At 34.4% G+C, this 16398-nt stretch overlaps 1 protein-coding gene across 1 annotated transcript in view; it reads right to left on the bottom strand.

The window, feature by feature from the left end:
* LOC149804497 (uncharacterized) overlaps positions 1 to 10547 on the bottom strand; it is an 81136-nt gene extending 70589 nt beyond the window's left edge. Inside the window, exons 1-3 of the mRNA XM_089933053.1 lie at positions 10443 to 10547; positions 1276 to 1541; positions 708 to 851 (exon numbers count right to left, since the gene is read on the bottom strand). Of these exons, the coding sequence (XP_089789179.1) occupies positions 708 to 851; positions 1276 to 1541; positions 10443 to 10547 (515 nt within the window). The remainder of the gene's footprint in view (positions 1 to 707; positions 852 to 1275; positions 1542 to 10442) is intronic.
* Positions 10548 to 16398: the final 5851 nt, after the last annotated feature.

Raw genomic sequence — 16398 nt, 5'->3', positions numbered from 1 at the left:
ACTCAAGAAGGGAGATGTAGTGTAAGCCATAATCTAATTAGCTTTGAAATATTACTTGACAGTAAAAGTAATCAGATATTCCACACTGGACTAGAACTGATACACACCAACAGCTGGTTTATGTTATACATTCACAACGGTTTGTGTTCCATGGGAAACATACCCTCAGGGCAGTCTTTACTCCTCTTCCGAACTTTATTGATGCTTTGTAGTTGTAGTGTTTAACGCCATTTTTTCAGCACACGATAGGCTATACATGGCGGCCAGTATTAATGGTGGAGGAAGAACCCGGGAAAACTCCAGAAAGAACCACCGACCCACGAGAAGCTACTGGCAAGCTTTCTCACATACTCACATTGGCTAAATCCAATACTCGAACCCACGCAGACAGAGGTGAGATGGCAGTGATCCGTAACGAAGAGCGCTTTAGACCACTCGGCCACAAGGGGCCCCATTAATACCTTCTGCATTTATTCTTCAATAATAAATAACATTACAGACAATTCTTGGCATGTGCCCATACAAATACAAAACGGCGACCAACAATTGATGGAAAGCTCCACTTGTAAAAATCCTGCAATATAAATGTACCGAATATTCAAGGCAGAGATACTGAGAGTTAAACAAACATTCTTATATTCTTTCTGCGGTATTTGACTTTGGACGAAATTAAATGTATGATAGGTAGTGTAAAAATCCCACTGTACCCTATTATTGACGGAAGAGAAGCGTACGGACTTCCGTTCGGTTTCCCTGTGTCTCCCCGAATATTGAGGTTCACAATCGTTTCCATGTAACCGAGAGAGGGCGCTGTTGAACTGATAGGTGTAACCCACGAAAAGTTCTCCAAACTGCAACGATCCAAATGACAGACAATATGAACATTTTTAGGGAAAACATCTTTCAGCCAGTCCCTGTATGCATTCCAAAAGACGCTTACAATTTAACATGGTTATCTTTTAAATAATGAATGAACGGCCTCTGATTATTTGATCCTATTATCTGGAATAATTATATATTCAGTCTACCATAAGCAATAGTCAATTGATTCGTCTTGCATTTGAAATCTCGATCTTTTGTGTTCTTATAGTTGGTTTGTTGCTATTCATCAATGTATTTGTAAACGTAATAAACAAAGATGTGAAATATTATTAATTCAGCTGGATTGTGCTGCTAGAAACTGTGCAGATCGAGTAGTAGGAACAAAAGTTTTAACTGATATTCAGCGTATAATGCACGATAATTCAGAATTCTCAGTCAGACGTTTAGCAATACCTTACTGAGAAGGGACCGGTGCCTATCAGTTTGTGCAGGAAAAATCCCTCTCCTTGCTCCCAACCGTTTGGTTTCCTACTTATTGACGTCATTATGTAGTTTACGTCGCCAACCTGCACGGTACCTATACTAGATGTACATATCCAGTGCAGACCTCTGAGCATGGGTGATAAGACATTTCCGGTCCTCTTGATGTCAGCCTCTGTACATCCGGGTCCACACGGACCAGTCCCTCTTTCCCATGCTAGGCGGTACGTAAATTTTACCTTCTATAAAAGATAAAATCAGGTATGCACATTAGATAGAAATCTCCATAACATTCAATTAACTAGAGTTAACCGTATACCAAAACAACTATGCAGTCAACATTTTAAGCTCTTCTTACCCAGGGCAAAGTGCAGTTCTTTTTAACAATTAAATTATGGACCGTGAATATGACTGTGATTTACAGATTATGTACGCAGTTTGAAAATAGTCAGATTATTGATATAATTTTTCCCCTTATCTGTAATTGTCTAGAACGAAGTCATTTTACGACGAACAAATTAGTGATATATTATCCTTTTTTAAAGAGATCGACAGAGAGGTAAAGTGACAGAGACAGAGAAAGACTGTGATTGATTATCAAGATAGGGTAAAGAGTTTTTAATTGTTTAGCAAGATGGGTTTGGGAGTTTTTAATTGGTTATCAATATGGGATGAACAGTTCTTAATTGGTAAGCAAAAAGAGTAGGAACATAAAGAGAACTTGCTGGCAAGGAGTTAACACACAATGATAAAATAACAATTTAAACAAGAAGAAACGTTACATTTAGACATTTTTGACGTACAACTTTCAAAAATAGGAAGATGAGCAACGTGACTAAGCACATAAACATAAATTCTACCACCACCATCACTATTGTCATCATCATGAACAACAACAATACAAATACACTGAATGAGACTGAGGTGTGGTTGGACCGCATATATTCTTAAACATCCCAAGTCGAATATGACTAGTCAGGTTTTGAGTTGAATCTACAAACCGAAAGAACATAACTTGAGAAGACCGATAGATGCTATATTAAATGAAATAAGAAAACGCCATGTGTGCGAGAGAGAGAGAGAGAGAGAGAGAGAGAGAACCTATTATGATCACTGGGAATTGCAATTTTCGTAATGGAGAATCGGGCCAATAAAAGTAGTTCTACTCCCACGCCTACTCTATCATCATTATCTCGGTGGACTGGTAACGTTTGTACCGGCACTTTAACACCACCACCATCACCGTCTGATATAGTATCTGATGTATATGGATGAAGAACGGGCTAATGTCACTTCCGTGTTATTTTAGAATCTGACGAGTTTGCAGCTTTCCGTAGGCAAATATTATCTGCCTTAATTTCTCATAAACTTTGTTATATAAAAATGGAACTACCTATTCATTTCAGCAAGATCGCTAGCGTGTAATGCTTAATTCATGAGTTTCAAAATTGTGTTACGTGTTTAGGCTCGAATAAACAGTAACCGATAAAGAGTGAAAACAACAAGCTTTTTAAAATTTAACAAATAATTATTTTCCTGGAAAAAATTCTGTAAAAATGAAAAAAGGAGAAGAACTTACGGTTTCAAGAATCAAATCCAAAAATAATCTAAGAATAATCCACGAATTAGTTTGCAAAAGTCCTAGTAACAAATGTTCTAATAATTTCAAGTTCGAATCCTGATGGAAAATCCAAGATGGATGACCTATGCTGTAGTCAGTACTGTCCTTATCTACAGTTCCTTGTAGGACTACAGATAATGGCACTCCGGTGTTGGAAATCCAAATTAAACTTGTAAGTAGTGTCTTTCCAAAATTTCTGTGTGAGCACTCCTCAAAATATTTCCAAAGAAAAAGAATTAATCTATTTGAAATCCAACTGATCTGAGGAAAATTAGGACTATAAATCTGGCTACAACAAAATAACCTGACATCGGTGTCAAAAGCCCAAAACTGAGAAATCTCTCTCAAAGCATCTCTATTAAAACTAACAAATGCGAGTAATGGAAAAACCGAAATTGCGAAATCGAAGGGGGAAGTCACGTGATCGTGTTTATGTCACGTACACCAAAATTTTACTCCAAGAAATAAAAGATAAAAAAATTCTTTACATCTTAAATGTAATCCCATCATGACCTTGGAAACATCCAGTCATTTTAAAATAAAATAGAACATGTTATTGAAAGTAGCTACAAGTTCTGAAACAAGGTCAGGATTTAGATCAACACCTGGTGTTTATAAACTAACAGTCAAGATCAAACAATTTTCTGAAAAAGTATCATCTTTAGTGAATAAATTTACATTATAATAGCATATAATAGAATAAAAGATTTAAAACTGACAAACAATTAAAGTAAAATAAATATGAATTAAATCAGATATACGTAACAATTGCATGTATAGACCCAATGTATTTCATCGTTTCGTCCACACTCTCCAGTTCTCTTTCATCGAGATCATTATCTTCCATTTGAGCAAAGAGTCTATATTTGATTCATGGATGGAAACTATTTAGATTCGTGTTCTTGTTAAATATGAGACAATAAATTACGCACTGCAGAATTGCAGAAAACCATGTGAGATCGGTTATTTCGATTAAGAGACAAGTATGCCGTCTAGATTTCAGATTTTTTAACTCAAAAGTTGTCACATGGTTTCCTGGTGTTCTTTTACTTTATCACGCAGGAAGAATACAATTACATTCATCAAGAAGAAGAAAAAGATAAAAATACAAGATGATAATAATGATAAAAATAAGGTTCTCAACTCTTCAAATCTATTTATAGTTGTGAATAATAATAATAATAATAATAATCTAAAGAAGGTAATTAGTCGATCAATTAGTTTTAAAGCCTTGACTTTCCAACTCAAACCAAACAAATTTCATTTATATATTGCTGCAACTATCTGATACACCCACCCACCCATACTTCACCGCATTATGACAAGTACACATTTTGATACACACATAGATGTGAGTAAAACTGATGACTGGAATGAGCAATGAAAACATTTTAATGGGTTCTAAATGAGGGTACTGATAAATACATAACTGTGTTTATGTGATTAAATACACAAGAGTATCGAACTTTTGAAAAGGCAACGCATTGTCAATGGATCATTGAATGAAACTGTGACTCTGGAAATTGAATCTGAAATGGAGAAACTCATTTATATTTTAGAAATTCAGCAAAATATGCAATCAAATGAGGAGCACTAGAAGACCAAGGAAATACAATTTTAAAATATATTTACAAAATATAATCCTTCAAACCATTTTGAAATTCATGCGAAAACTAAGCCAAATTTTCCAAACTATAATACCAGACTCGAATAAGACGAGACAGAACCTAGGAAGCCCGAACAAAGAAGTGTAAACACGGACCATCTGGTAGATTTTCTTTCAACACTATTCAGCAGAGAGTGAATGAAGGCAAAGGGTACTAGTATTTAAAAAACCAAAACAATGGAGTTAAGGAACATCAACATGACGTATGAATCAGTTTAAAAGAAATATACACTTTTATGAAACATATTAATTGTAATGCTAAATATGACATCCTCTTAAAATTTTATTTTTATTTTTATTATTATTATTATTATTATTATTATTATTCATCTGAGAATAGTGAAGGCACTTAGCAATGAGACAAGTCAGTCGTCTATTAGTCCAAGCTTTATCTGACTTTTCTCAGTTCTCACTTTGTGTTAGATATTGGGACAGTACTGTTGGGTAGGCGGTCAGTGTGTTTCAGCTGTTGAAAACACGGAATTCACTGAAACCATATGATAGCGGCATAGGGTGGTAGCTTTACCTTTGGGGCAAACAAAAATTATGTGACAGTGTATAAAATCCCTAGCTGTCTGAAGTCTATAAGCAGATGACTTTAGCTTCTAATTCATAAAGATTGCAACATATTTCATCTCTTGATTAAGCTGACACACGAACCGCAATTATTGTTTACAAACTGTACTTCGTATTAGACCGTTTCTCACATTACTTGATCACTTTTTTCATTGTCTTGTGACCTATATTTCTTTTACGTGAGGGGTCAAATAATCACGCAATACAAGCAGCCTATGTAGGAAATGTCAGATGAACGTTCGATGACTTGATCCTTTAGAGTCGGCAATCAACTAATAAAGCAGAGTGTAGTACCACACATTATATTCTTTACCTGAAATACTGGATATAGGCCTATCTGTCTGCTTATCAAAGTTACAATTTATATTTTAATTGCCATGTCTCTTAAGAAGTGGCATAGCAAAGAAATTATGCCCCCTTGTGGACAAATCTACATCCACCCCTAATACACCCCCCCCCCCCAGTTGCGGGGTTTGCTTGGGCCGTTGGGACGCCACTGCTATGTATACTATATATCAATTTTATACAGTTAGGATGTATAGTTCAAGATAATATAATTTTGCGTGCCCCTGGTTAAAGTGATTACCCTATGCCGCTGCCATGTTGTTTCGTTAAATTCAAGATTTTCGATAGTGGATGCGCTCCCCTATACAACTGTCCGAATATCTAAAACAAGATGTCAAAAGTCAAAGGAAGCTTCCATTAAATGTCGTTAATTCTGAAACGCACACAGAAGGCTGGGGTCTGCAAATATTACGTATATATTGAAGAAGCGGGAAATCAGAGTCCTCGAAAATTATAGACCTGCCAGTTTGAAAAGAGTTTTCGTTGGATTTGTTATTCCAGCTAACATTTTCAAACAAGAGAAGAACACAACCAACTTTCTCAGCATTCATCAATACACATATTTGTTTGACATGCTATTTCTTTCATTCATGCATTATAACTATTTTGTTTAGATACCATTTGTTGAGTATCTGTGATCATTTGCTTTTTATGTGGATTATTCATATACACTGTTTATGTATATTTTCCTTTGTGATCTCAAGGCGGCTAATGCCCTTTTGGACATTATATTTCGTATTTGGTATAGCCTGGCGGGTACACAAATGATAGGGCAGATAACAGTTCATATCAGACTATAGTTGTGTATCAGACTATATTTGTATGTACTGTTTCTCTATGTAATTCATATTGAGCAATTTCATTCTTTTACTTCCATTTGATTATTCCATGGAGAAAGGTGACATTAGTCTACTTGACGTTTCCTTGTGGAAGTATGTCCTAGTAAGTCCAAACGTAATAAATAAGTGTGCGTCCTGTTGGATATTTTCTGTTCTGTGAGATATTACAGTTTGACTACACTCACAGGCACACATTTCAACATGTTTGATTCTTTTATTTATACTTAAATCCAATAAGTTAAATATTTTTCATAATAACAGCTTGGGAGATTTTTCAATCTCTTTGAGTTCAAATGTTTGCTTAACATTTTATGTTTTCATTTCTCGAGCACTATTACAGTAAAATTATATAAATAATGCAACAGAACATCAGAAACACGGCATTATACACATGAGAAGATTTCTGAATGATTGATAAATTGTATACATTCAAGGTAGGATGTTGGTACGTTCCATTTTTTCTTTGAGTTATGTCGTTATTGCTTCTCAAGACTTAGAAAGAGGACGAGGGTGAGTTCACGGCTAACATTAAATTCGTGCTTACAGAGCACTACTTGTACAGAATTTCAACACCTCATGGTGTTACATACAAGTACACATCTTGAACCAAGAGTCAGTGGTTATTTGGTGAGAACGTGACATTACTCTTAAGAGAGATAAAATAGTTTCTTCAGACGAATCACATTATTCCTTTGATCTCAGTTCTTTCATTTAAATAAAGAAGTAGCGTTATCATTGCACATGTAACCGAGTTATAATTTTGAGCGGTTTTTATCTTGTACACAATGGTAGAATTAACGCCAGTTGTAATTTTGAATGGGGTTTTTATGTTGTCCACAACGGTAGAATTACCGCCAGTGGTAATTCGAATGGGATTTTTATACTGTGCACGATATAAGAATTACTGCGTGTTGAAAAGAATCAGACACTATTTTGTAATCATATTGACTGATTTAGACCGGATTTTGTTCATATTCCTTTTTAATTTGCGGCGATAAGTGAATGAAAGCCATTTTGCATCATTATTAAGAACTGACATTTCTTTTCCTTGTGTTAACTGTAGCTCTTTCGACCTTACGACGTCTTTGTGGCGCTTTAAATTATTCCCTGCTGTCAGTCGAACATTCTTTTTCATTATTTTTTATTAATTTAATATATTGTAACATTATTATTATTTCTTTAATATATTGTAACAGTATTATTATTATTATTATTATTATTATTATTGACTTCATATATTGTAAAATATCTCACTATTCAGTGAGCTTTACATGACTGAAAACAAACTCCAGTACGGACGAATTGTCAAAGCGCGGGGTATAAGTTCATAAAGGAACATTTTTCTGTCAGACCCCCCCCCCCAAAAAAAAAGTCTTTTCATGGCCTCTTCGGGGATCCTAAAATTGTATTCATGAAATCATCTATCTTCATGTTCTTGACGGCAACGATCGGTAAAGACTACTTTGTACGTACCACATTAGACTCAAACCACAGTGCGGAAACGGAAACATTTTGTTTTATGACGTAGCTTTAACTTTTCTTCATATAACTTGAGACCAGATCATTTTCGAATTTAAAAACATGATGACTGAAGCTACAATGTCATCCGAAAAAGTAGTAGATGACAGTATAAGCGGAATTAAAATTGCACTATAATCTACAAAATTCAGTGCCATTTAGTATGTAGGTCAAACAAATGACTTAAGTATATTAAAAAAAACAAACAAACAAAAAAAAAAACAACAACAACAACAATCAAAGCAGCCCCTCCAAAATAAAATCGACGTATGAGTCAAGATTGTGATCAAACGACAAATACTGGTTCCAAAAGGAAAATGCTACATTTTGCAGACGTGAACATAAGGCAAAATTCGGTTTCAGTGATTCTTACGGCCTATGGTTTTGGAAAATATGTGTACTTGCGTTTAATTCTAGTTATATATTAAACGTATTTCTTGAGTGAGCAAAAAGAGCTTGCGACTCTGTTGTTACATTATATGTATGTTGATTTGCAAGAGACATTACTATCGTTCCCCTTAACTAATAGGAATAAAAAAAAAAAGATCTAAGTTCAGTCCGCGTACTAGCCGATGATGATCTTAGAATGCTACCTTTCAAGAATCACATCGCTTGAAGTGGAGAGTCTGTGAACCCACAGTGCACTCCGCACCATAGTCACTAAATAAGCGACTATGCTATCTGGGAATTTACTATCCAATTTTTGATATTATCCCCACGCATGCCAACTCTGTCACGTCAGTATGTTAAGAGCAACAAATTAAATCCCAACTCGTGGCCTCATTGTTTTGTTAATTGTCATGACTTACTGAAGTCAATCTAATAAATATCTCAGAAGTAATATAAAGATAACCAGAATTCTCTGCAAAGTGTAAAGTTGGAACATTTACGTTGTGAAATCTTCACTTTCGGAGGTGCGCAGTTTTGTACGTTGTAAAGCTCTTCAATTTCGGAATTAAATAAAACTTGTTTGTAGTTCACAATTCCATAATGCCTAAATATAAATGATCGGTTCTAAAAGAAAACGTCTGAACTTGTGAAGTTCGCTCACAATAAGCCAGAGGATATCCGATGCTAATGTGTTGCTCTTATAAGTAAGAGATACAGAAGTTAGAAGTAAATTTTCAATGGCAGAGATTTGTATATGAACGGGGTTTTAATTAGCACAAACTATTTTACATATCTGTTTTGCTCTTATGTGTAGGACGGAATGATAATAACTATACTTTTTTTGTCAACCCATTCACACAAGAATAAAACTATTGATTCAGCTATAGAAAAAGCTGTAAATAGTAAACTGCAGTAGTTTACTCAGGTACAAAGCTAAGATCGCCAACAATGGCATTCTTTTCGTAACAACATGCCACCTAGTCCGAGTTTCCTCTGACCTTTCCCACTCTACTTAGGTAATTTTATATTTATGTTGGAGAGTGTGGAGTCAGAGCCCATTGTTTATTGAAAGTTGGAATTTACTGTCACAGCGCGGAAACAGCATATGGTAGCCGCTTACTAGTGAGACTAGCTGCGTAGACGACTTCAAATCGAACCATACCTGCCTGACATCTATAGAAAGATTTATTTTCTCAGGAATTGCGAGTATAACATTATTTATGTTTTAATCTACTGACAGATGAGACGAAACCAAAGCGTTGATGGAATTGCTTGTCACATGACTAACCAAACCTTACAAACTACATGTCCGTGATATCAGCGGTTCAATTGTCATATGATATGAGCCAAAAAAAAAACAAAAAAAAAAACGACACGATATGTTGGTAAAAATACGAAAGGGCACGTGACTCTCATCATATTTGCTCCGGGAATAACGACCATGAATATGTCGCTGTCGTAGTAGCATGGAGAAGGCCCGATTCATGAAGCAGAGGGTACAAGTCAAAGCAGTAGCCACATGATACCAACCAAAATATCATCAACAACATAAAGTGAGACAGGTTGTCTCTACTTGATGAATCTGGCTTTCTTCAAGTCCATCAAGCTTCTAACACTTACATTCAAACTTGTTCGCATTCTATACATTTAGTTTATTCTTTTGTAAGTTTGTTATTTTGTTTTAGTGTTGATAATTTTATTCTTCTATGAAGCTTCTTTGTCCTTACAGTAACTAATGAATATGTGTACGTGTAAGCCTGTCCTTGTGTTTAAATTTGTCATTGAATTGGAGCTTCACGACATAAAAATCTTTTTTTTTGTGAAAATGTCAAATTATAACGAATATTATGCAGGTTCCAATCAACGATGCCACCGTTTTGAGCAACTTAAACAAAAACAAATAAAACGGAATTCTCAGTCACTTTCGATCATTCAATGCAGTTTTCTACTTATGTGACCAAAGCCTCCCAATTATACAGGAACAGAAATAAAGGCAAAATATAAAATACCTTCTGTTCATCAACATTCTACACAATTAAACAAATTCTTCAGACCCCTGACTCATTTGTTAAAGCCTTCTTCACCGACACTATTTCTCGTACAATTATGCTTTTCCCATCAGTTGTTAAAGCTTTCCTTACCGACTTTATTTTTTGTTGAAATTATGCTTCTGTCATTAGCCTACCTCTTCACTAACTGTCATCCATTTCACTGTGCCACCCAGAAAATGAGATGAGGTCCCGATTATCAAATATAACACTCCAAGAAGTCTATATTTGATCATGAACATTTCAGTAAACAAATTTCAGCCTGGGGTGTGACAGGTACTCTCGTTTATAGCGTTTGTAGAATGGGCTCTGAAAAAAATAATGAAATTTATTTATTATCACAAATTGGTAACTGTCAGATTGTACGTATGCCTATCTGATAACAATATTAACTTTTCCCATCATTAATGCGCTATGCAAATTTTCACAGAATCCATGAAGATATATTTTAACCCTGCGTATTGCTTCTACGACACACGTAGTTTATCATCAGATGTAACCCTTGTTGGACAGAATAGATTTTTTCCCCCTTTTGTCGAAATGAGAAATTCATTTAATACACGCTTGTATCCGCATTGTTCCATGATTTGGAAATATGTACATTCGTAGGAAAAATTAATCAGAAGTTCAGAAAAGGTACTACTTGCAGAGTAAAATAACTACAATTCATTGATAAGAACTTAACCATTAGGTGCTGTCCTGAAAGGCTCAAGTTTCAGTTTCATTTTAAATTTAAATTTATTTATTGTACAAAACAAATATAACAAACTGTGCACAACGAGAAAAAAAATCCGAAAGAAATATTGCTGATATTTGGTTGAAATTATTTATAAAGCAGGTACGGCAGTTGAGGCGAAGGCTACATGGTGATTGTGATTCCGGTTGTACACAACATGCAGGTAGTTGGCGGCATTAATTTGGTTCTTGAAGAAACTATATGTCATTAGTTTATAATTACGTAATATCCGAAGGTGTTAAGTAGTTTAGAAAAACGCAGTGTCACTTTAGAACCAATGATTCTTTAAGATTTGCTGCATTTATATTGTCAATATCAACTCTTTAGCCTCAGGTCAATGTTATAGAAAATAATGTATGGACTATTGTTGAAATTAATTCAAATCCATACATCACATGACTCGTTATGCATAGGCCACAAACTTTATAATTTTATGCATAAAACGTAGAGACAAGACGAACAATCAGAATGACTGTGTGATTGAAGATCTGATAAAAGGTTCTTTCACTCAAAAGTTTTGAAAAAAAAACTTGCTCATTCCAAACCACATCACACATTGTAGATGTTAAAATAGAGAGTTGAAGTATTTTTATATTGAAAGAAGATTATTTTGAAATCAAATAACAATTAACGTAAGTAAATAAGTAAGTTAGTATATATTTTTTTAAATTTAAAACAATACGAAACCAGCCAAATCAATAGAGAGACATCAAACTTTGTTTATAGATAGATCATAAATCCTATAAATGTCAGACAATTTGATAGCAAAATTGAAAGCAAGGAAAAATAAGAAAGAAAAAGAGAATTATTAACCGACCTTCGGATAGGTAATGAAGTTAGATAAGTAATTAATAATTAAGCACAATAAATAAATTAGTGAGAGAATTAGTGTGCTTAAATTATAGCATGAATCACAGCACCATTATGAGAACTATGATGCATCAATGTGATATGAATGTTTTGCTATTTCTTCGCTGAAAGAGAATAGAATAAGTTTGGTTTAAAACAGTAAACTGTAAGTGTTGATTTTATGTGATAGTTACCTTGGTTTTTGTTGAATTCGAAATTTTCCGGCAGGATTACTTGTCAGATCCTGCTTGTCTAAGCGCAGAATAAAATATTAAATATGGGTCTTTTATATACTTTCTCAATTTAAGAGAATTTGTCACGTGTATGAACCATACAGGCTTTATTGCACATCAATAGACTCAAATGATAAATTATCTATGAATGTACTGGCCGTGTGATAACCTTATTAGACCATTTAAGAGAGCCGTGTGTTGACAAAATATACCATTCCTTTGCTTCTAGCTGTTTCATAACGGCCGGGATCTTCATCCTTAAAAACCAAGCGAGTGATATATTTTCAAATATTTTTCACTTGCCAAAATATGTTGATACATTTTAAAATATATTTAACTATTTAAATGCCAGAACAGTTGTGGTGAAAACTGGATAATTTGCTTGTGGTTATGAAAGATGGAATATTATGTTGGAAAGGAAGGCGATTTTATTCAGCAGAGTAACTGCTAAAGTAAAAAAACAAAAAAAGCGAAAACAAAAACCCCAAAGAAAATAACAAATCATAAACAGTGCTATTTTCCTACCAGGTGAGTGCTCTAAATTTGTTGTTTGGGCCACGGGTGGTCGAGTGTTTTGCTGTACGTCTATTGCTCTTCTCGGGTTCTTCCTGTATTAAATATATAGTCCTATCTTGTAATGTAAACAATGTGTTAAACCCTACAAAGCCAAATCAAATTTGTTGGTAAAGAACAACAGCGATCTATTGTTGTTTTCATTAATGTTATTACCTTTATAAGAATGTGTTTTGGTACAAAGAATATCAAAAGTCAAAGTGATACACAATTTAACGAAAATAGAGTAAACTATTTTAAGCATTTGAACTTGACTTTTTATTGTGGTCATATCTTACACATTGTTTCGATACTACTTTTAAAGCAAGAAGACTTTGAAAGATTTCCATGCGTTTGCATTACCTTGTAACATACTAAATCACAAAAGATCACATTGTAGCATACTAAATCCAAGCAGGTGGTTGTTATCCAAGTACACGGCACCTTATCCTAGGTTTAGTTTCGTGTCCAAATCTTCTGCTCTTACAGTTTCTAAAATGCGTTATGTTACGTCTTATGCATTTAAAAGATACGTATGCTTATAAGTGACAAATCTTTGGTAGAGAGTTGGCTGTTAAGTTAGTTGGAATTTTTTCCCCCACACGCATGTAATCCCAGCTGTGAATACTACTTCAAATCAAGATGCGACGATATGCATACAAGAAAAAATAAATGGTAAAAGCATGCTATCCAGTATAGAAGCTGATCGATTCGTTTATAGTATTGCTGCGATGTGTTTAATTTTGGAACCAATTTTTTACATCTGAAAATGAAGATATTGCTAAAGCATAAATGTGGCTGTAAACTGAATCAGTGCCAATATGTCAAGTAGTTTATGAAAGTGAACGGCAACATTCATAACTGATACCTAGCATGGAATAGATAAGGTCTTGAGTGTCTTAATCAAATTATTCTCTGGACTATTGTATGCAATCCGTTTGAATCAGCGACACGTTTGACAAGGATTTTAAATCCGTTCGACTTAAATAACTGTAGACGATAAGGATTGGAAGTTATTTATTAAATAAGAAGCGATAATTCACTTGAAAGTAAGGCAGGTTTTTCACTCGTAACGAAGTTTATCCCTTTTCCATTTAAAGATTTGTTCAAAAATATTGGTGATCAAATGAGCATTTCGATAAATGCAATTAATTTACAAGCAAGTATTTACGTATATATGTTTTGGCGCATAATATTTAATAATAACAACACCATTTTATTTATTGTTCTATATATAAAGGCACATTTGCTTGCTTGACATGTCAAATACATACTTCTTTGTATTTCCATGTTTTAGCAATCGCCTGACACCACCATCATGAAACTTTACTTGAATTGGAATTTAGCTTGAAAATATCTGAATTTCAAAGCCTGCAATTGTACTTTTCGAGTAAGATTTCAATTCTTCGGTAGTATGTATTATCTGAAATGTTGAGCAGTGAAGACAAAGGGGCCACCGACAATTACTCAGTCGAAAGTAAAAGGTCATGTGAAATTCGCATCTGTTCTTGTCTAAATTCCTCTCTTCGTGAAAAATCAAGCATTCTTATCCATACGTTGTTTTAAAAACATATTATGTGACATGACTTTTTTATCATGAATGGAACAGGTCACTGAATTGTTAATTGCTTTTAATTTCAAGTCCTGTTCCAGCTCTGTAATATTTATATTATAAGAAGCGTATCATAATGAGAGAGAGAGAGAGAGAGAGAGAGAGAGAGAGAGAGAGAGAGAGAGAGAGAGAGATTTAGTGCTTCACCAAATATCAATGCATATTTCCAGACTGTATTTATATAGCATGTGTCATCACATACCATTATTTAGTATAAATCATTAAAGGGCATTGGTCGATCTAAAATGCTAGAAAGAGACAGAACTCACCTAGGTGTCACACTGGGATTGATAAACTATCTCTTTTTCTGACATAATTGTTCGATAACCATGTAAGGTTGTCTCCTTAAGTTACATCCTGACCTGTTAAGGAAGAACCCCTTTAAAGTGGATTTAAGGCGTGAAGTGTCATATCTTTTATTTATCTCCGTTTACCGTATACAGATATCTGACAACAGGGAACATTAGACATAAAGTTGAGACCGTTTGGCAATTTTCCCATCTTTCTCTTTTTCATTATTTTACTCTTGTTCCTAGATTCCCACAGTCCTCATATCGTTCACAGGTAATAGTTAACAATCGTCCCCAGCTTTTGCGTTTAGTATTTGGTTTTGGATGCAAGTCGTTTATTCCGATGACAAAGAGCTTGATTGGCTAGTAATGACGTTGTCACCACTGATTGTGTGTAACTGTTGCGTTCTAGAGGCGTTGGGAGTAATTGCAGTTGGTGCTACATCACTGAGAGTGTGACCAGGACAAGAGAAGTGTTCTGCAACTGGACACTGTCCAGCTTATTTGTCGTCGGATCTGTGAAGACTGATCCTTTCATAGGCCCTATAGCTTTTCGGTTTCTCCGACATTCTGAGGGCCGTGTATCACATATGTGATGAGATAAACTATATTCTCTGTTTTGCACGTTCTGTTTGGACCTTATGTTTTCAAGTCTTCGCTCGTCGCTGTGCTAGAGAATGTGAAGGTCTCTGTCATAGGTTGACAGGGTTTGCACCTATTATCCCCACAGGGACCAAATTTGGAAGGATGATTTTGGTTTGTGATTGCCTTTATCTGATCTGACTCGGATTGTTTGGGTTGTAACTACACTCCCAAAACTATATTGCGATATAACAAACCCATATTGCAATACAGTAACACTTAATGAACACAATAAAACAATCACTATAAACTTTACTACTTGAACAATACAACATTTCCAAGAGATGTTACCTTGTAAGACTTCAAACTATAGTCAGATGTACATATAAAATTAACATAAACATGAAACCAATCTTCAAACTCTTAAAAGCAGTCAAATTATTAGCGAATAAAATTCTCACTACAATGTCAAGTATGTTCGAGTCTTAATTTAAACTTCACAGGAGCTTTATTTTAAAGGTCTCCACACACTTGAACCAGAAATTGTCATATAAACTTTATTTTTTGAATTTAGCGCATTTTTCACTTATTGTTTGTCTTGTCTGTTTTATTTTTGCCTTCGACAATCAATATCTCATTGAGAGTCAAAAGTGATCAGGCTAGCTTTGCTCTGTTCGTTTTCGGGTTGTTACATTTATCCTAATCAATTCGTGACACACAAGATCCCTTGTGGGATCTATTACACTTGCAATGACTGTTATATGCCATATGAGTTTTACATATTTCATGAATCACAAAAGTTTCTGTCCTCTAAACTTTAAATTTGAAATGATTGAAATATAAATGACGTCTTGAAAGTCATCCATCGTATTATTTATAAACATTTACGCTCATTAGACTGCATGGCATTAGTAACGTATAAATAACTTTTAACTGTGTTTCTTTTTAAATTTCGATCTCGCTTATATTCATGATTTTTACATAGTTACACAACTGTCAGATGCTGGAAAAGAGTTTTTTCATTATCTTCCATCGAATTTTTACCATAAATTAAATTAAATTAAATTAAATTAGAATTACCATTATATAAATTAATGTTGTATTACCATTACATAAATTAAATTAGAATTTACCATTATATAAATTAATGTTGTATTACCATTACATAAATTGGAGCCCCGAATGGCCGAGTGGTCTAAAGCGCTCTCCGTTACGGATCACTGTCGTCTCATCTCTGTC

The sequence above is a fragment of the Sinohyriopsis cumingii genome, chromosome 2, assembly GCF_028554795.1.
Source record: "Sinohyriopsis cumingii isolate HCF-2022 chromosome 2, ASM2855479v2, whole genome shotgun sequence".
Taxonomy (NCBI): Eukaryota; Metazoa; Mollusca; class Bivalvia; order Unionida; family Unionidae; genus Sinohyriopsis; species Sinohyriopsis cumingii.
This window is presented reverse-complemented; position numbering and strand designations above follow the sequence as displayed.